Source organism: Otolemur garnettii, unplaced genomic scaffold, assembly GCF_000181295.1.
Source record: "Otolemur garnettii isolate 467f Iridium unplaced genomic scaffold, OtoGar3 scaffold00144, whole genome shotgun sequence".
NCBI lineage: Eukaryota > Metazoa > Chordata > Mammalia > Primates > Galagidae > Otolemur > Otolemur garnettii.
The window spans coordinates 1,539,674-1,560,622 of NW_003852539.1; the positions used below are offsets into that span (position 1 = coordinate 1,539,674).

Below are 20,949 nucleotides of genomic sequence, written 5' to 3' on the forward strand. Positions count from 1 at the left end.
GAAAGGAGGCTGGAAAGGCAGAGTGGACCTAATTATAACTGCACTGAAATGCCACTGGTGAAATCTCTCTGCACTGGGGCATTACTGAGAGTTCTTGACAAAGGGAGCAGCCTGGTGAGGCTGGAAATGAAGGGATTTCTCTTTCCACAATGAAAGAAGTGGGATGAAAGAAGGCTGGAAACTTGGGAGGAAGGTGATTAGCTATAGTAGGCAATGAGAGGAGTTTCACCAGCTTTCCCAAATGCCAGAAAAGAGGGTATGTCAGATTTACATGGAGAATTTTGCAAAAATATAAATTCTGGCCCCCTTTTCTTAGAGATTCTATTTCAGCAGATCTGGAATGAAGCTAGAACAGGGGCTTTTACCGTATGCTCCAGGACATTTCAGAGGAAGGGACGGGCTATTAAATAATGGTGTTAAGACAACTGGCTAGCTATAGTGAAAAAAAAATTAAGTTTAAGACCTCACTCCTTACACCCAAATAAATGCCAGATGGAGCCAAGATGGCAATGGAAAGGAAGCAAGTGAGGAAGGGAGGAAAAAAATAAATCATAAAGGAGCTAGAAGAAACACCCTAAAAAATAAGCTTGGACATGAAACCTAAAAGTCATAAAGGGAAAGAATGATGACACATTTGACCACATAGAAACAGTAAGTTTTCTGCACAACCAAGTTAAAGACTAATAACAAATAAAGAGAAAGTATTTATAGCGATATATAAAGGATTGATAATCAAAAGAATTTATATAAACCCATAAGAAAAAATAATCCATTGGAAACATAAAAAGATGTGAAAAAAATATCAGCTTTGTATTCCCTTTGATTAAAAATTTTCCTTCCTGGAAGTTTATCCTGTGATATACAAGTACACAGAGGGTATTCTTCATAGCATTTCTTGGAATAAAAAAAGCTGGAACTAAACTTTGTATCTTTCAGTAAGGGATGGCTGAATTTGAGTATAGACAACAATGGAATATTATTCTGCCCCCAGAGAGAGGAAGGTGAACCCAGGTATCCATACATAGGTTATAAAAAAAAAAAAAAAGCAAGACAGATCAGCATGTATAAAAATTTCAGTAGACACACACATATTGATATAAATGCAATAGGACGTTGGAAAAACATAACTGTAGCTCCTTTGGGAAAGAGTACATAGGAACAGGGGGATTCAGGAGAAAGAGCAGAAGACAACACATTTCTATAGTGATTGAAAATTTCTCAAGTACCTTTTTATTAAAAAATTTTTTTCTTCTAAGAGAGACAAAGCATTCCAGAGTTTCTGTTCTATAATTTGTCTTCAGAATGTCTGGTCTAGACAAAGACTAGGGCTGTGAACTTGGGGTGTGAAGCTCAAGCCTTCACAAAGGAGTTGCAGGGAACAGAAACAGCCAGACTTGGAGACTGACCCATGGCTGGAGGCAGGAACAGAAGCAGTGAAAGTCCAGGAGAGTGAGGGTCAGCAGGCCAAGATCTGGCCAAGGTCTATATGGGTAGGGGGCTGATGTCCAGGAGGCCTCGGTTCCTCACCAGGGCACACGCTGATCCCTGAACAGGGGCAGTTTGCTCTGCCTGGAACCAGTCGATGGCTGGTAGGTCAGTGGCTGTGGGGGCTTCTGACCTGAGTGAGATAAGAATCTTATAACTGAGTCCAGCATTTGGAAGAGAGAGAGGCAGGACTTCAGCTGACATTTGAAGGTTGGTTGGTATCAGCAACCACAGCTGAGGCTGGCACAGAGTCTTCCCCAGCCCTCCCCCCATAGTAGCCAAGTGAACCTGACCCTGCCAGTCTACTCTCAGCAAGATTCATTAGGAGGGTGGCCTTTTACAAAGATCAGCACTTGCCCTAGATATATCCTTACTGGGTGAGTGTATATTTGGTGAGTATAAAAATGATTGGGATTTGAGGCTTAATTTACCCTGTGGAATTCTTCCCCAGCTTAAGATCAATACTGTGGCCAGCCTGGGCTAACTAGAAAATTGGCCAGTATTTTTCAGTTGACCACACTTCCACCTGGTCTTAGATTCCTAAATCCAGAATTGTCAGAATGGAAGCGACCCTTGAGGTCATTCTACTCAAATTCTTCATGTTACAGAAGGGAAAACTAAGGCCCAGAGAGGGGAGTGCCTTGCTTAGGGTCACACAGTGCCTGGTGTTAAGCACCTGAGACCTGCCATGGCGTATATAGCAGGCTAGCAGAGAGTGCTGACCCAGGAGTCCAAGGACAAATGTGGCTTGAGCTGGCCTCAGAGGTGCATGCAGCAGGCCCCCTCCCTGGAGGAGCACCAGGTCCACTCTTAGGTGCAGGCTAGATGTAGACCCCAGGCAGGCAGTCCTGGCCCAGTGAGACACCTGATGACACACCAGTCGCCTGTTTCCCTCATCCACCCCTTCCTTCTCACCTGGCCCTGGGAATTGTGTCAAACCCAGCCAATGAAGGCTTTCCCACCTCCCTTGGAGAGCCTTGTGACTCAGGGAAGAGAGAACACAGGACTCAATGGTCCTCCCTGGCCAACTGACCCCTGCTCAGACTGATCATTTCACCACCCAGTCACACGCAGGGTCCCATCCATCCATGGGAAGAGGCAAGGCTTACCACCAGCTAATGTCCTGGAGGGTGCTTTGAGATCCTTTCATGAAAGGGTCAATAGAAATAGTAATATAGTCAACTCTGCACAGTGGCACCTAAAGGCCTTTCTCACACACAGGTGCCGGCAGGGCAGGAGTCCCAGAGCAGCCCAGAGAACAGTTCTCTGTCTGCACTGCAGATGACAGCCACCTTGTCTGATTTTTCAGAAGGCTCAGCCCTTCTGTCCACCTCCACATGGATAAGTGAGGCCTGGGGTGATGTTGCCAGGATGGGCTCCCCCCATTAGCAGGCTACCCACTGCTTCCATCAGGCATGCTTTGTGGGGTTGGGGCATAAGTGGAAAAGCCACCTCTGCTGCTCACTGTGGAAACGGTGATGTCCCCAGGGGTCATGCCCCATGCTTCTATCTATCAATAGGGAACCCAAGACCACAGTGCCCATTGTGTCACTGAAGTCACAGAGAATCTCTATTAATGGAGGTGGGAAACAAGCCCTGGCTGAGGATCAGGAGGCACAGGATGGCCCCGCTCTGCTACCATTCCTGTGTGACTTTTAGCCCTCACCTGTCAAGTGAGGGAGTCAGACTACACAAGCCATCTCTAACAACCCTTTAGGAGACCATGGTGTGATAATTTTAGTCCTCACAGCAAAGATCAAAAGTTCATAACAGAAACCCAGAGACAGTTATAGCGCTTGTGCTTGGTTTCAGTCACAAGGTAAATATTCACTGTGAGGGAAAACTTTTATTCTGCTTTGCCTGGAATCATCTTGGCTCATTTTCTTTGTTCCTTCATATTTACTAGTAGTGACCCTTTTGCTCTCAAAAGCACCCCAGTTTGGATGATATGCTACATGGCTTCCTTATTAACTGAGATATAATGAAATGAGATTCCCTCCCTTCCCCACATTCAGCCTGCGTAGGGAGGATGCCTTCTCCACCCAAGTCAAAAGAGGCCTTTCACTGCTCAGAGAACTGTCTGTGCTGATTTGTGGTCTTCCATCCATGACTGCATTTGCTAGAGGAATATTATTGAAGACATAGATCACCTATATCATTCACTGCCCCTGACTGAAGTACCCCCTCCTATAAAAGTTCTTTTTAAGCAACCCTTTGCTTCTTGCAAAGGACTTAGATGTTTCGTCCTCTCTGACTGTAAGGACTCCATAATCTCCCTTTTTCTCCTTGGCTGCCAGGAAGCTCATATATGTATAGCTGAACTATGGAAACACTGTTAGTCCTTATGATTAGTATAGCTGTGTTCTTTTTATCCCACCAATCCTGACCTTCTGTCTTATTTGAATTTTCTTTGTTCAGACTTGAAATTCTTATTTATAGTTTTCCTATATTTATAATTTGTCCTTCTTCTACAAACCTGATTTTGTTATAGTTACTTTGAATTCTTTGTAAAAACAAGATAGAAAATAAACACAAAAGGAATAAACTTAGAGGATGTAATTTTTAGCTAAAAGGTCTATCACCTCCCTCTCCATAACATATCACAGCATCCTAAGCTCTGCCATTTGAGAGATAATTTTTTGAGTCTTACAGACTTGTTAACCTGAGCACCATGGGTGCTGGGGCATAGCATGCTTCAGGAGAAGAAGGAAGTGCAGAGGCACGGACTGCTCACTCAGGGCCTCACCCAAGGGAGATACACACCTGAGAATGGGCAAGGGAACAAATTCTGGTGCTGAAACATAGGACCTTAAGTAGGTGTCTTCCTTTGGTGTTCCTTAGTCTTCTCAATTGGAAAGTCAGGGAAATGGGGGAGATGGAGTCCACAGTGACTTCCAGCTTTGAAATTCTGACCATCCTCTTGGGAATAAGGGCCCTCAGGATGCTCCCAGAGCCCAGGAAGCCTAGACCACCTGACTTGCAGCTGGCCCTGGCATGGAGGCACGTACTTAGGGCTCCACACAGACCAATTTTACCCCTAAACTGGGCAAGGATCTCTACCCTGAGCTACTTCCAGGGCATCCCTGAGGCACCCATCAGACAAGGAAAGGATCCAAACCTGGAGGAACCTTCTAGAATAATCCTGCTGGCAATTACTTGGATCAATTAGGTGGTTGTACAAGTGTTCTTTTGTGAGTTTTCACAGGCTGTGACAGTAGTTTGCAGCTTTGCCTTGAAACACGAGCTGGGGAGTGGATTAGCAAGGAGGTAAAAAACATGAGTGATGTCCCTTGAGGAAACTTGTAGAATCCAAGACCAGGGAAATATCCTACCCCAAGAATAACCTCACCCTTGAATAACTGATGGGCACTGCCTCGCACCTGCCACAGCACCACTCATGCTTCAGCCAGAGACATCTATGCTCCTTATCTCCTTGAACTCCACTGTGGCCCCAAGGTACAGTTGTCATAATTGAGGCAGGATTTGTTATTATCCATGTTATGGATTAGGCAACTGAGGCTTAGACAGCTCAAACCCATCCAGACTGGATCACAGACCAGAGACAGCCACCCAGGCCTCATCCTACCTGCCCTTCTGTAGTTCCCAGAGTTCACCCTGCCTCTGCCCTCAATGCCCCACAAGGCCCCAGTCCTCAGACACACATTGGTATTCAAGTCACCAATGTCATCTCAGAAGTAGGTGAGGGAAGAATGGCAGTGTGTGGGGACGTGGAATGAGGGCCCACAATTTTGGATGTTTCCCTGGTTAAGCATTGAGGGGTCTCAGCCATGTGTGACATGGCGTCTGGGCACCCTGGCTGCGGACAAATCACAGTAACTCTCTCTTTTCTTCTGTGTGTGTTTCTTTGTGTGTGTGTTTTATCTCATAGAAGAGCGTGATTTTTCCTCTGAGGCTGCTGATCTCCAACACGGAACAAAAGGGAAAAAGGGGCCAGCACAAAGCCACCCCCAACACCCAGCGTGGTATCTCCCGTGCTGGGACCAGGGATGACTGGGCCATGGACTCAGATGTCACCAACCTTCAACCGTTCGCATAGCACACGGGGGACTTGTGGGGGACACCTGCCACTGCCAACTGAAATAATACAATGGCAATACTGACATCCCTCCTGACGTTTTCCCGACAGACATTCAGGCAGAAAGTGCTGGTGCATTTTCTGTCTGCCAAGTAGAGGGCCATGGCTCACCAATATGAATAGCTTGGGCCCCAATGACCTGCTCTGAGTCCACTCGCAGACAGTGACACTTGCAAAAAACTCCCAAAGCCGTCTCAGATTTGGCTTCTGCAGCTCCTGGCCAATGTGGCTAAAGCTGAACACCTCCTTGGGACACTTGGATCATTCGTAAATGCAGCCTGCCCTGACTCTCCCTGAATAGCATCTGAAGTCTCTAGGAAGGTCATGGATCCTGAACCAAGTATCAAGGGTACCAAGAAGGCTGAGGGAAGTCCCCGGAAGAGGCTGACCAAAGGAGAGGCCATTCAGACCAGTGTTTCTTCTAGTGTCCCATACCCAGGCAGCGGCACAGCCCCTGCCCAAGAGAGCCCCGTGCAAGAGCTCCTAGCCCCGCAGCCCTTCCCGGGCCCCTCATCCATTCTTAGGGAAGGCTCTCAGGAGAAAACGGGCCAGCAGCAGAAGCCACCTAAGAGGCCCTCCATCGAATCCTCCGTCCACATCTCACAGCTTCCACAGCACCCTCTGACACCAGCATTCATGTCACCCGGCAAACCCGAGCACCTCCTGGAGGGTTCCACATGGCAGCTGGTCGACCCCATGCGGCCTGGACCCTCAGGCTCCTTTGTGGCCCCTGGTCTCCATCCTCAGAGCCAGCTGCTGCCCTCCCATGCCTCCATCCTTCCCCCCGAGGACCTGCCTGGCATCCCCAAAATCTTCGTGCCTCGCCCCTCCCAGGTCTCCGTGAAGCCCGCAGAAGAGGTGCACAAGAAGGAGAGGAAACCACAGAAACCAGGCAAGTATATCTGCCAGTACTGCAGCCGGCCCTGCGCCAAGCCCAGCGTGCTGCAGAAGCACATACGCTCACACACGGGGGAGAGGCCCTACCCCTGCGGCCCCTGCGGCTTCTCCTTCAAGACCAAGAGTAACCTCTACAAGCACAGGAAGTCCCATGCCCACCGTATCAAAGCGGGCCTGGCCTCCGGCATGGGCGGCGAGATGTACCCCCAGGGGCTGGAGATGGAGAGGCTCCCCGGGGAAGAGTTTGAGGAGCCCACTGAGGGAGAAAGCACAGATTCTGAAGAGGAAACCGGTGCCACCTCTGGGCACCCCGCAGAGCTCTCCCCCAGGCCCAAGCAGCCCCTTCTCTCCAGCGGGTTGTACAGCTCTGGGAGCCATGGGTCCAGCCTCGAACGCTGTTCCTTGACCCAGTCCAGCTCAGCCCTGTCTCTTGAGGACCCCCCTCCATTTGTGGAACCCTCATCTGAACACCCCCTGAGCCATAAACCCGAAGACACCCACACGATTAAGCAGAAGCTGGCCCTCCGCTTGAGTGAGAGGAAGAAGGTAATTGACGAGCAGGCCTTTCTGAGCCCAGGCAGCAAGGGGAGTACAGAGTCTGGGTATTTCTCCCGCTCTGAGAGCGCAGAGCAACAGGTCAGCCCTCCAAACACCAACGCCAAGTCCTATGCTGAGATCATCTTTGGCAAGTGCGGGCGGATGGGGCAGCGGACCTCCATGCTGACAGCCACCTCCACCCAGCCACTGCTGCCCCTGTCCACTGAAGACAAGCCCAGCCTGGTGCCTTTGTCTGTGCCCCGCACGCAGGTGATCGAGCACATCACAAAGCTCATCACCATCAACGAGGCTGTGGTGGACACCAGCGAGATAGACAGTGTGAAGCCAAGGCGCAGCTCTCTGTCCAGACGCAGCAGCATGGAATCCCCCAAGTCCAGCCTCTACCGGGAGCCCCTGTCATCCCATAGCGAGAAAACCAAGCCGGAACAATCACTGCTGAGCCTGCAGCACCCGCCCAGCACCGCCCCCCCTGTGCCTCTGCTGAGAAGCCACTCAATGCCTTCTGCCGCCTGCACTATCAGCACCCCTCACCACACCTTCCGAGGTAGCTACTCCTTCGATGACCACATTGCCGACACCGATGCCCTGAGCCGCAGCAGTCAAGTGTTTACCTCCCACCCCCGGATGCTGAAGCGCCAGCCAGCAATCGAATTACCTTTGGGAGTGGAGTACAGTTCCGAGGAGGCTGGACCAAGTAGCAAAGACACAGCCTCCAAACCCTCAGAAGAACCGGAACCCAAGGAAAGTGAACTTAGTAAAAAGAGCAAGAAGGGTTTGAAAACAAAAGGGGTGATCTATGAATGTAACATATGTGGTGCTCGGTACAAGAAAAGGGATAACTATGAAGCCCACAAAAAGTACTATTGCTCAGAGCTTCAGATCACAAAGCCCATCTCTGCAGGTGCTCACGCATCTCTGGAAGTTGAAAAGAGTCAGGCTGAGCATGAGCCGTGGTCCCAGATGATGCATTATAAACTGGGGACCACCTTGGAACTCACGCCACTGCGGAAGAGGAGGAAAGAGAAGAGCCTGGGGGATGAGGAAGAGCCACCTGCCTTTGAGTCGACAAAAAGTCAGTTTGGCAGCCCCGGGCCCTCCGATGCTGCTCGGAACCTTCCCCTGGAATCCACCAAGTCACCAGCAGAACCAAGTAAATCAACGCCCTCTTTGGAGGGACCCATGGGCTTCCAGCCAAGGACTCCAAAGCTAGGGTCCAGCTCAGAATCAGGGAAGGAGAGGAGAGCCACGTCCAAAGAAATTTCTGTCATCCAGCATACCAGCTCCTTTGAGAAGTCTGACTCTCTCGAGCAGCCCAGTGGCCTGGAAGGGGATGACAGACCTCTGGCCCCATTCCCATCTCCCCCACTTGCCCCACACGGACGCTCGGCTCACTCCCTGCAGCCCAAGTTGGTCCGCCAGCCAAACATTCAGGTTCCTGAGATCCTGGTGACTGAGGAGCCCGACCGGCCAGACACAGAGCCTGAGCCGCCCCCTAAGGAACCCGAGAAGACAGAGGAGTTCCAGTGGCCCCAGCGCAGCCAGACACTTGCCCAGCTCCCGGCCGAGAAGCTGCCACCCAAGAAGAAGAGACTACGCCTGGCAGAGATGGCCCAGTCATCAGGGGAGTCCAGCTTCGAGTCCTCTGTGCCACTGTCTCGCAGCCCGAGCCAGGAGAGCAGCATCTCTCTGAGTGGGTCTAGCCGCTCTGCTTCCTTTGAGAGGGATGACCATGGGAAGGCTGAGGGCCCCAGTCTCTCATCTGACATTCGCTCTAAACCCTTGGGCACCCACATGCTGACTGTGCCCAGCCACCACCCGCATGCCCGAGAGATGCGGAGGTCAGCCTCAGAGCAGAGCCCCAACGTTTCCCATTCTGCCCACATGACTGAGACTCGCAGCAAATCTTTTGACTATGGCAGCTTGTCCTTGACAGGCCCTTCTGCACCAGCTCCAGCAGCCCCTCTGGCACCAGTGGCCCCACCAGAGAGAAGAAAATGCTTTTTGGTGAGACAGGCCTCTCTGAGCAGGCCTCCAGACACAGAGCTGCAGGAGGCTACCCCCAAGGGAAGACCAGAGAGTGAGGAACCATCACCCTCATCCAGTAAACCTGCTGCCAAAAGCTCATTGCCCCAGACTTCTGCAGCAGGTGCCCTGCACGGTGGGCACCCAGGAGGCAAGAGCCAGGGGCAGGACAGACCCCCACTGGGGCCCACTACACCCTACACAGAAGCACTGCAGGTGTTTCATCACCCCACAGCCCAGCCTTCCTTGCATGAGAAGCCATACCTCCCCCCGCCTGTCTCCCTTTTCTCCTTCCAGCACCTCTTACAGCATGAGCCGGGACAGTCCTCAGAATTCTTCTCCACCCAGACCATGTCCAGCCTCCTCTCCCCACCATACTCTGTGCCCCCACTCCCTCCCTCCTTATTTCAAGCCCCACCACTTCCTCTTCAACCTGCTGTTCTGCACCCAGGCCAACTGCATCTCCCCCAGCTCATGCCTCACCCAGCCAGCATCCCTTTTCAGGAGCCCCCTTCTTTTCTCCCCATGCCATACCCTCCTTCCTCAGCACTTTCTTCTGGATTTTTCCTGCCTCTGCGATCCCAGTTTGCGCTTCAGCTCCCAGGCAATGTGGAAAGCCATCTGCCCCAGATCAAAACCAGCCTGGCCCCTCTGGCAACAGGGAGTGCTGATCTCTCGCCCAGCACAGAGTATAGCAGTGACATCCAGCTGCCCCCCATTCCTCCCCCACCCAGCACCTCAGCTCCCACATCAGCCCCTCCACTGGCCCTGCCTGCTTGTCCAGATGCCATGGTGTCCTTGGTTGTACCTGTCCGTGTTCAGACCAACATGCCATCCTATGGGAGCGCAATGTATACCACTCTTTCCCAGGTCTTGGTCACCCAATCCCAAGGAAGCTCAGCAACTATGACTCTTCCCAAGTTTGAGGAGCCCCCATCCAAAGGAAAGACAGTGTGTGTGGCAGACGTGCATGAGGTTGTGCCTGGGCCATCTGGGTTAAGTGAAGAGCAAAGCAGAGCTCTTCCAACTCCATACCTGAGAGTGCCTGTGACATTACCTGAAAGAAAAGGCACTTCCCTGTCATCAGAGAACATCTTAAGCCTAGAAGGAGGTTCATCAACAGCAGGGGGAAGCAAACGTGTTCTTTCACCAGCTGGCAGCCTTGAACTTACCATGGAAACCCAACAGCAAAAAAGGGTGAAAGAGGAAGAAGCTTTCAAGGCAGATGAAAAACTTGAGCTAGTAAAACCATGCAGTGTGGTGCTTACCAGCACTGAGGATGGGAAAAGACCAGAGAAATCCTCAGGCAGCCAGGGACAGGGCAGGAGGGAGCTAGAAATGCTGTCTTCAAATCCATCTGACCCAAAGGAAATTCCGACCCTCCCACACTCCACATTGCCCCATGGGACAGCCCCAGACTCAGAAGCTTTGAAAGAATATTCCCAGCCCTCTTGCAAACCTCATCGAAGAGGGTTGCCCACACTGAAGAAAGAAGATTCCAAGGAACAACCTGACCTCCCTCCCCTGGCACCTCCCAGCTCTCTGCCTCTGTCAGAAATGCCCTCCAGACCAGCCAAATTGCAAGAAGGTACAGACTCAAAGAAGGTACTGCAGTTCCCCAGCCTCCACACAACCACTAATGTCAGTTGGTGCTATTTAAACTACATTAAGCCAAATCACATCCAGCATGCAGATAGGAGGTCCTCTGTTTACGCTGGTTGGTGCATAAGTTTGTACAACCCCAACCTTCCGGGGATTTCCACTAAAGCTGCTTTGTCCCTCCTGAGGTCTAAGCAGAAAGTGAGCAAAGAGACATACACCATGGCCACAGCTCCACATCCTGAGGCAGGAAGGCTTGTGCCATCCAGCTCCCGCAAGCCCCGCATGACAGAGGTAAGTTCAGCCTTGTTTTTCTTCCCACTACTGAGTATAAAAGTCCTTGCTGAGCTTTTAAAGCCACACTTTCCTTAGGTTCCATTTGCAGAACTAGAGCCAGATGAGTGGGTAGATTTCCTCTCTGGGAGCTGAAACTAGCCACATTAGCGTGTTTATTTGATTTCTTTGTCAGTGTCTGCCTCACATCATCAGAACATTTCAGTGAAGTTAGATGTAAAGTGGTCCTGCTTTCCCATGAGCTTCTATTATAAAGTCAAAGATACAATCTCAGCAAGAAAAAAAGCAATTCTCCAAAAGACTGAGTTGGAAAATTTGACCAATAGGAATGCCTACAGGCATTCTACAGCAATTTTAGGACTTTATCCCACTCCTTCAGTTAAAATATCACAGCATTGTTCTCTCTTGTCTTGTTACTCTTTTCCTGCTTTTCTTATTCCCTACGTCTATTATTTCCATTCTCTAGTACCACTTGAAATCTTCCCATTTCCAGAGATGCTAGAATTTGACACAACTCCTGAAATACTCCTTTATTTTCTGCGAGTAGGACATCATACATGTATAGAGAGCTGAGCTGCAGTATCCCTCTTTAAATGAAAATATCGCTCAAGTTTGACCCATCTATATGCTATGTAGTAGTGTTAGGCCCTCACTAAGGACTTGTACAAACACCTGCATTGCCTCTCACCTGAGGTTACATCAATCAGGAGCTATAAATTTTCCTGGAAAGAGGTCCTGGAAATTCAGGAATTCCAAATTTGCCTCAGACAAAAGACACTTCCATACACTGACAAGGCCAGCCTAGGGGTTCAATACATAATATGTTCTGCTAATTTGGCATTTGTGAAATAACAACAATTGGTCTTGTCTATTGTGCAGCCCCACTGCTCACTGTGCTGGGCTTTTGAATCCAGTTATTGCTCACCTCCACTTGTGAGATAGAGTTACCATCCCTATTGTATACATTAGGGAACCAAGGGTCAGAGACTGAGCAAGGTCAAGGTCACATGGCAAATGTTTGACAGACCCAGAATTGGAACTCAGACCTGTTTGACTCCAAAGATGCTATTGTCCTTCTTTTAATTATTTGAGGAGGGAAACCTTAAAAGATGATTGCAAATTGGGCAGTGCCTGTGGCTCAAAGGAGTAGGGTGCTTGCCCCATATACTGGAGGTGGTGGGTTCAAATCCAGCCCTGGCCAAAAACTGCAAAAAAATAAAAAAAAGATGATTGCAAATTTAAAGATGTTCATTAACATGTCTTCAGACCAGATAGATACTTTGATAATATCAAGCTTAAATCCTCTAACCTAAATTCATATTGCAGAAAAGTGAGCAAAACTGTATTTTATAACTTCCCATACATTCATATCTTCCTCTTCTTTTGTCACTGAGTAAATGTTGTGCATTGAATTTGTTCTTAGCTTGGCCAGATATTCTTCACAGAACTACTTCCCAAATTTGTTCTCTGGAGGTCTTTGTCCCAGTCCACAGCCATCCCTGACCAAGGGTTCCACTTCCGCCATAAACATCACACTGATTTGCTCTCAAGTGTCTCTTTTAAGCTGTATTTTAAGGCCACTTCCAAGATGCTATTGTAATTATATTCATGCTTATAACTTTTGGGGTATCTACTATGCTAAACTTTTATCTTCATAACCACCTTGAAAATTTGTATGCAATATCATCATTTTTGGATAAGGAGACCAAGACACAAAAAGATTAAGTAAGTTGCACAAAACCACATGGTACATGCCACAGCCTGGATGCAAAATTAGGTCTCACTCCAAAGCCATTTCTGATGATTGAAAATTACACAAATTCTTTTTTAAGGAAAAGACAGCATTAGTTTGGTTTAATTGGATCTGGAAATTATTTGTTTAAAATGCATCTTTCTTAAAATAAGCTAAAACATGCAAACTTTTCCTTGGAATTTTTTATTTGGTTCAGTGGTATGTTTCCTGCCAAAAGTGCACCAGTTGAATAAGTTAATGTACCTGCATGGTCTGTGACTTGAGGACTTTATACAATTACCCCTTTGGCCTCTGCTTACATATCTGCAGTGATGGAGAGCTTACTATCTCCTGACACGACCCAATCCATCTTTGGATGGTGCTTTAAGAACGTTCTTTATTATAATGAGATGACATTTCTCACCTTGTAGCTTCCATTGTCGATTAGTAGTTCTGAAAATGTCCTTTGTCTTACTTAGCATTTTGAAGCCCTTCCTAACCATCTTCCTGAAGGTCTTGCTCAACCTATTATGTTTGAACTTGGTCATAGATTTTTTTTTCTATGTATAATCCCTGGAGAAACCCAAGCTTGTTTAAGAGTCTGCTCTGTGGCCTCATGGCTTTCCCTAACCTTCTCCTTCCATTTGTTCTCCTTGGAGATTATTTGGACAACCACATAGCACTGTAACAAAGAGATTAAGAACAAAGGATTGAGGTGAGAAGTTGCCTAGATTTGAATCTCACTACCCAACCTATAGCTACACGACCTTGGGCCAATAACTTAACCTCTCTGTGTCTTGTTTTCTTCATCTATAAAATAGAGACAATAATTATACTTACCTTATAGTACTGTGGGGATAATTAAATGAGTTAAAATATGCAAAGCATACTTAGAACAGTAAGCATGATGTTGGCTCTCTGTAAATGTTTTTAGCTATGCTTATTCACATTATTATCATTGAAAGCCAGAATGGATTCCTGGTCCCTGTGCAATCCCAACACTGTGCTTCCTGGTAGAGTGGCATGAATTGCCACCCAAACCAGCCTCCTCCAGCTTAGCTCAGACATCACAGCAAGATGTGAGGGAGAAGCAGTTCCTTTACCTGTTGGAGGCCCATTGGCCATTTCATGATTGTCTAGAAGATCACAGGCAAGGGTGAGAGTGGAAAGTGTGCTCTGGAAACCCACAGGTAAATCAGCTGCCTTCTGCCAGAGCATCAGTCTAAATTCTTGCTTGGCTTCTACTCCCCACTTCCAATTCTGAAGACGTTAGTTGAGGGTTGGTCACCAAATCATAGAAATAGGTCCTGGAATGAATCTTCATGATGCTCTAAACCCCCTCAGACTCTGAGTTGAGGCCCAGAGGGGTGATTGAGCATGCGGTGGTGCTAGAACTCAGATTCCCTAATTCCCAACCAAGTGCCCTTCTGCCTAACCCAATCTTTCCTGGTAGGAGCAGGGGTGGTGGGTGGTATAGGGGACTGAAGTTCTTAGATTATCCTAGCAGTGGGAAACGTGGTGATTCTCCCACCAACTGGAAACAGCATAGCTTCCCATGACCTCATAGATGGTGGCATGAAGTAGGTAGGATGAAATTCTCACTCCTGGCACTGCTGACCCCACACACCAGCACAGTATCTTTGCTCCCTACTCCTGCCACTACTGGAGGGTTTAGAGGACATGTTCTTGAGATAACAGGAGCTGTGAGGGAGCTCAAGATCAATGCCAGCGTCCTTATTAAGTCAGCTCTTATCATTGAGGTCCATAGCTCTGTAGAGAGTATGGGTTCCCTTAGATCCACACACAGAGCCCACATAGCCTCCTTATGCATGGGGCCCTCAGGCTGCCTCCTGGCCTTTGTTACTAGCTCAGCAAGGCAAGGGTCCTTAAGCAGAGACCTGTGCTCTGCTCTCAGCACTGCCCCTTACTTCCTAGGTGACCTTGGCTTTCTGATCTATGAACAAGAATTGGACCAGTTAAGTTCCAAAGGCAGAACACAGATTTCATTTCTTTGATCCACATTCTTCTCTGAAATGGGCCCTGTTTGGAGTTCTGGGGCAATGGAGGAGACCTAGATGAAGACCCCTCCCCAGGAGCTCCCAGACTAGTATAGAAGGACAGTTGGCAAACACAGGTCTTGTGGGAAAGTTAACTCAAAAATTCTTTGACACCAGCTAACCATGTGGCCTTGGGGAAGCAACTCCTCTTTGGGAATCCATGTCCTTAATTCTGTGAAGTGGGGCTAATCACCTCTTCAGAGAGGAGTGTGAAGACTGAGGATAGGGGAGAGAGGGTGCCAGGGAAGGCATCATATTATCGTGATGATATTGCCCCTGACTAAGGATGAAAACGTAACCAGCAATGATTTTGTCATTCCTTCACTGGGCCAGGTTCACCTCCCTTCGCTGGTTTCCCCAGAAGGCCAGAAAGATCTAGCTAGAGCAGAGAAGGAAGAAGAGAGGAGAGAGGAGCCAGAGGAGGAGGCTCCTGCCTCCCAGAGAGGGGAGCCGGTGAGGATCAAAATCTTCGAAGGAGGGTAAGAACTGTTTGGTTTTCACAGTCTGGTGGCCGTTCTGTGTCCGGGGGCGGCAAGTGTCTCACTTGGCAGAGCTGTGCCCACAGGTGCCCTGTGGCCCTAGCAGTGCCTTTCAGCAGACACCACCTTGGTGGGACTCTCAGGCCCATCTGTCTGACAGCACCGGGGGCCTCTTTGGTAGGGATGGGCCTTGCGGGGTATTTGTTGAGGATTGGAAGCGGCGGCATGTCACCTCTCAGCATCCTGGTTTTCTGCGGAACACGCAGTCTCTGATGTTCACGGGGCCAACCACACGTTGTGCGCACCTACTGTTGACAAGGGCCCCCATTCTGACTGGCTGGGGCCGAGGGCTCATTGGTTGTGAACACTCTGAATATCATCCCTAGTTATTCACCTTTGATGCTTGTCTTTGGGAACCTCACGATCTAAACATCTCAGAACTCACATTTTGGGAGATCCTCTGGGCTCTCAGAGGGTGCCTTATTTCAGATGTGCATTGTGGAATTTTTGTGCCAACTGTGTTCTGTGTGGCCACGTGTTTGCCCCCTGGGTTTTGGGTGTATGTGAGCAGGTCCCGTGGCGTCTGTCTCAGGGTCCTGTGTCTGTGTCCCTGGTGTGATCAGGGTGGCCATGGTATTGAAGTTAGGGGAAAACTTAACCTCCCGAAGAGGACAGTCCCTGTGCACCTTGGCCAACATGGGCTGTCATGGAGACCTCTGAGTTTCCAGCATACAGCTCTCAGGGTCTAACTGGGACATGTGGGAGTTCTCTGTAAGGTTTGGGGACTGCAGAGATGGCCATCCTCTGGTGGCACTGACCAGCAGGGGCTCTCAGGAAAGGGGGTGTCTCGAAACATGGAAGCAGGGTTGTCACAGTGATGGAGAGGACATCTGGCAAATAGCCCTGAAACATGATGCTTCTGAAGACCAATAGTGGCTCTGTTGAGAAACACTGCACCAAAGGTCTGTCAAAATGCTAACCTCGCTCCCTGTGGGATGGGCGGGTTTCCTCTCCTGCTGCGTGGTTAGAGCGCCCTCGTGTGTCTCTGTGTTCTCCTACCACGGGCTCCCTGAAAGGCCACACAGAGGCTTGAAACCAGGAGTGATGGCTGGTCACAGCAACTGTCCCGGGTCCTCTTGCTTCCCAGGCTCAGGGGCAGCGAGGGGATGCAGAGCTTCCTTCCACTCCCAGCAGCCTTCTGGGTGTGTGAAGAGGTTTGCTTCTGCCCTGAGAGGCAGGCACCGCCAGGCTGGGCACCTGGTTCCCTGAGACCACCTCCTGCTGCCCTCATCCCCTGGGGAAGCCTGAGCCTCAGAAGGGCAGCTGGCAGAAGCCGCCCCCGCCCATCCAGCCATCTGCTGGGAGTCTCTGCCTGCAAGGTAGGCCTTCCACTGAAAGGGGAAAGATTACACCTGCGCCTTGCTCCTCCTCCATCCCTTACAGGTCTCCCCACCTGGTCTGTTTCAGAATCTCCTTCTGAACAGATTCTATCATCCTTGGCAAACAGGTGTCACACTTACCTCTGTTCCCCTTGCCCCCACTGAGACTAACCCCTCCCACCTCTCCAACTCCCAGTTTCCCTGTTTGTAAAAGGGGATATTACTAGCACATCCTGTGGGATTTTCTGAGGACCCCATGAGACCCCTGTGCTCGCTGTGGTTCCCAGGTGCTCAGCAGACATCCATGCGCGTTATCATTGGTATATTCATCTCTTTTGTCTCCTACCACAATAATCTCATTTTGTTCCTCCAGCTGTAGAAAATATCCTCTTTCAATTTGTCACTCCAATTTGAGCGCGTAAAGGGTTTGTGTAGTGTCACCAGTCAGCTCCTTTTCTCTTCCAACCTGACTGTCCTGGCTGGGCCCCCTCTGTACCTCCCCTCCCACCCCCACTCCTGGCAATCACTCTACATCCACATTTCTCTTGGGGCTGGCATCACCCCCCAGGGGTGTTTGGAAATGGAGGGGGAGAAGGAGGATGATGTTAGGGTTGTCATATAACTGGGGGCCCCTCTGGCATTTCACGAATAGAGCCAGGGATGCTGATAACCATCCATTCAACCCACCATATAACCACATGTCCCTTCAACTTGCCAATGCGCCCTCGGCCCAGAAACAATGAGTCTTGGGCTGTTCTGGAGCAGATTCAACTATGGGCATACCAGGTTTTTGCCTTAGACTCAGTTCTTCCTTTTATTTGTTTTCTTTCTTTGTTAACACATGAACATTTCAATTTTACTCTAGCACGTATCTGTGACAGTTCTGCAATGGAGCTCTGTTCCTTGGACCTACTGAGGAATCCAGGCTGGTGGCGGCCAAGAGGAGAAGGAAATAAAAAGAGAGAGAGAGAGAGAGAATCGTGCATTGGCTCTTACGGCTTCCACCCAGAAGCTTCTGCTCATACTTACTGGCAGAGCAAGTTACATGGCTGCGTCTAACTCCACAGGAGTAGGGAAACACAGTCCTACTTTGGGTTTGGGAGAACAGGAACTATTTGGTGGGAAGGGCTGAGGACCCGCCGATCAGTTTAATGTATGCCTGGTATGTTCACTCAGCAGCGTTTCTGAGATGTATTCATGTTGGTGCATGTAGATCTAGTTTGTAATGATGGCGCAGGAAGCCACAGACAAAAGAGTAGGTACTGTCTGGTGCGTCCAACATCTGGGTCTTCCTATCACTAATTAAGCCCTCCTTACTCTTTTTCTGGACATCCTATCTAGCAACTGATTAATTTATCAATCCATCAAGGAAGATCAGTGCTATATGGGGTGTTCTATCTCAGAAGAGGCAGTGACCCAAACAGGTTAATGACTGTCATCCTGCCCTCAAGGTTCATGGAGTCTGTGCCAAGGCCACAGCACAAGGTCCAGTGCTGGGGTGGGAATGGCCAGGGCTGAGATGCACACAGCCAGAGGGATTTCTGGGGGCTGGAGTGGCCCGAGAGGGCTTGGTGCAGGGGGCGGGGCCAGGCCTGGACCGGTGGGTGAGACTCACACCCGTGGAGAGGTGGGGTAGGTGGGTCAACAGTCTTGGTGTGGTGGCAAGTCAGGTACCTGATCTCTGGGACTCATTTCCTCTCACCTTGATCATTCTCCCTTTGCTGATGTCATCTGTTTCCTTGGCTTCAAGTCTTATCACTGTGCAGCGGCTACCCCTAGGTTTCCAGCCAGGCCCTCACTCCTAAGTGGCAGACTATTAGTTTTGATGTCTCTTGTGCATCTTTGCCCAGGAGACCTATGCATGCCAAACTCAGCATGGGGCAGCCAAGCCCTCCATGTCCACCAATAGCACCTCCTTCCACTTCTAAATCCCAGATGACCTACCAAGCCCTTCACACTCAAAGCTTTCTTCCCCTCCTTCCAAATTCTGGCATCCACACAAAGTAGTCAGTGATCCAATGTGGTTTTTCTTTGCTCCCTTGGCCACTACTCTGGCTGCTCTCTCTCCTGGCCTCTGATGTCGGTGCCACTGAGTGTCTTTAAACATAGTTCAGCCTGTGGCATGACTCCACTCCAGAGCCTTCTGTGGCTGCCTGACCTACAGGATCTGGTTTAAACTCAGCCTGGCAGTTCTGGCCCCACAGTCTGACCCACTCTACCTTCTGCGGCCTGCTGGGCTCTGCCCATTGCAAATCTTACCCAGCCTTCAGAGGCCAGAACTCAGCCCCTTTCCTCTAACAGCCCTCCCAGAAGCCTCCACACTGGAGTGTTCTGTTATTTCTGCCATAACACTAGTGCCTGAATCTATTCCTGCCTCTCCAAGTCCCTTCTTGACTTGAGTCCTTGGACAGTGCTCTGCACACATTGGATATTGACCCCTGTGGACCCCTGCATGGATTTCCTGGCGCAGGCTGCACCTCCCCATCACTTCCACACCTGAACAAGGCCTGCACCTCTCAAGCCTCTGGGAGTGCCCACCAGGACCGAGGTGGTTCTCTTACCCAGCACCCTTACATTCATTGCCTTCGTGGTGTAGAAGGGCTCTTTTGTAAAGCAGTGTTATTTTCATACATACAAAGTTATATTGTTCCTTGAGGGTAATGACTGTATTGTCCTAGCTCAAGTTCACTTGTTTTTTGTTTTTTGTTTTTTTTTGAGACGGAGCCTCAAGCTATCCCCCTGAGTAGAGTGCCATGGCATCACGCTCACAGCAACCTCCAACTTCTGGGCTCAAGCGAGTCTCCTGCCTCAGCCTCCCAAGTAGCTGGGACCACAGGCCCCCGCCACAACACCTGGCCATTTTTTGGTTGCAGCCATCATTGTTGTTTGGCAGGCCCGGGCTGGGGATTCGAACCCGCCACCTTAGGTGTATGTGGCTGGCGCCTTAGCTGCTTGAGCCACAGGCGCCGAGCCTCAAGTTCACTTGTTGCAAGGAAAGCTGGGAACTCCTTACTGTGGACTGATGTGGAAAAAGAAGATATTGGAATTGAACTACCCAGCTGCCAAAAGTGGTCATCCAAGCCCAGTTGGGGGTGGGTGGTCAGTGCTTATTAAGTCCAAAGGGAATGATGAAGTCAGATGCACCATCCAGGGAAACTAGGTCCAGCTGGGGTAGAGGTATTCAGAACGTGGCCATGGGCGGGGAACAGAAAGGGGTGGCTCGGGTTTGGGGAGGCAGCTCCACCTCAGCTGGGACCTGGAGTGCAGCCAGGCAGATGCCCAGTTGTTGGCTGAGCCAGTGGGTGTAGGGCAGGGTGACTCTCAGTCATGGAGTTGCCCAGGGCTGCCCCAGCCATCAGACCTTTAGCAGAAGTCCATGCCCGACCCCAGGGTTGCTTTCCTGGACCGCTCAGTTACTGCACCAAAGCTTAAGATTTCTGCCTTAAAATACAGGCCTTTAGTGAAAGGGCCACATCACCAGATATTTCTGTTCCCTTCAAAGAAAAACTCATAAGGAGCTAACTGTATTGCTCACCCACCTGTCTTTCCTCCCCTCCTCCTCGTACCCATTCCAGTTCGGGCCCCTCACACCTCGGAAGCAACCTGGTCCAGGTCAGCAGTGGCCTCCACCTTGTAGGAGCAATAAATCAGTTCTCACTTCTCTTCTCTCCTGATCTGCTGTCAGCATTCAACACTTAGCTTGCAGCTCTTCGTTGTTTCCAGGACATTATCTTTCTTGATCTGCCTCCTCCTGGCTGGCTGCTGGCTGCGCTTTCTCATAGCCTTTGGTGATTCCCATCATCTCCCGATCTCTAAACCCTGGGGCCCCATGGCACTCAGCCCTGGGCTCCTCTAAACTCACTCCCAGGGTGATCCATCCTGCATCAAGAAGCTCATGACCCAGACTCCTATCTCCATGGACATCTGCCTTGAGCTCTATGTCACTTGGCCAGTTGTGTGTGACATTCCACCTAACATCCAGTGAACTCATCCTCAGCACACAGCACAGAGCATGCTGAAGAGCTGTGACTCAGGAATAGTCCTTAAAAAACTCACTTTGAAAGTTTACTTGGCTCAGCGCCTGTGGCTCAAGTGGCTAAGGCGCCAGCCACGTACACCCAAGGTGGCGGGTTCAAATCAAGCCCGGGCCCGACAAACAACAATGATGGCCACAACAAAAAAATAGCTAGGCATTGTGGTGGGCACCTGTGGTCCCAGCTACTTGGGAGACTGAGGCAGGAGACTGAGGCGGGAGTCTGAGGCAGGAGACTCGCTTGAGCCCAGGAGTTGGAGGTTGCTGTGAGCTGTGATGCCACAGCACTCTACTCAGGGTGACAGCTTGAGGTTCCTG

At 49.9% G+C, this 20,949-nt stretch overlaps 1 protein-coding gene across 2 annotated transcripts in view; it reads left to right on the forward strand.

Annotated features, from left to right (window-relative positions):
* The first annotated feature begins 5,905 nt into the window (after positions 1-5,905).
* The window catches only part of HIVEP3 (human immunodeficiency virus type I enhancer binding protein 3), a 53,648-nt gene continuing 38,604 nt past the window's right edge, over positions 5,906-20,949 (forward strand). For both annotated transcript variants that reach the window (XM_003799014.2, XM_023518667.1), the window contains exons 1-2: positions 5,906-10,951; positions 15,074-15,219. In XM_003799014.2, coding sequence (XP_003799062.1) covers positions 5,906-10,951; positions 15,074-15,219 — 5,192 coding nt within the window. The remainder of the gene's footprint in view (positions 10,952-15,073; positions 15,220-20,949) is intronic.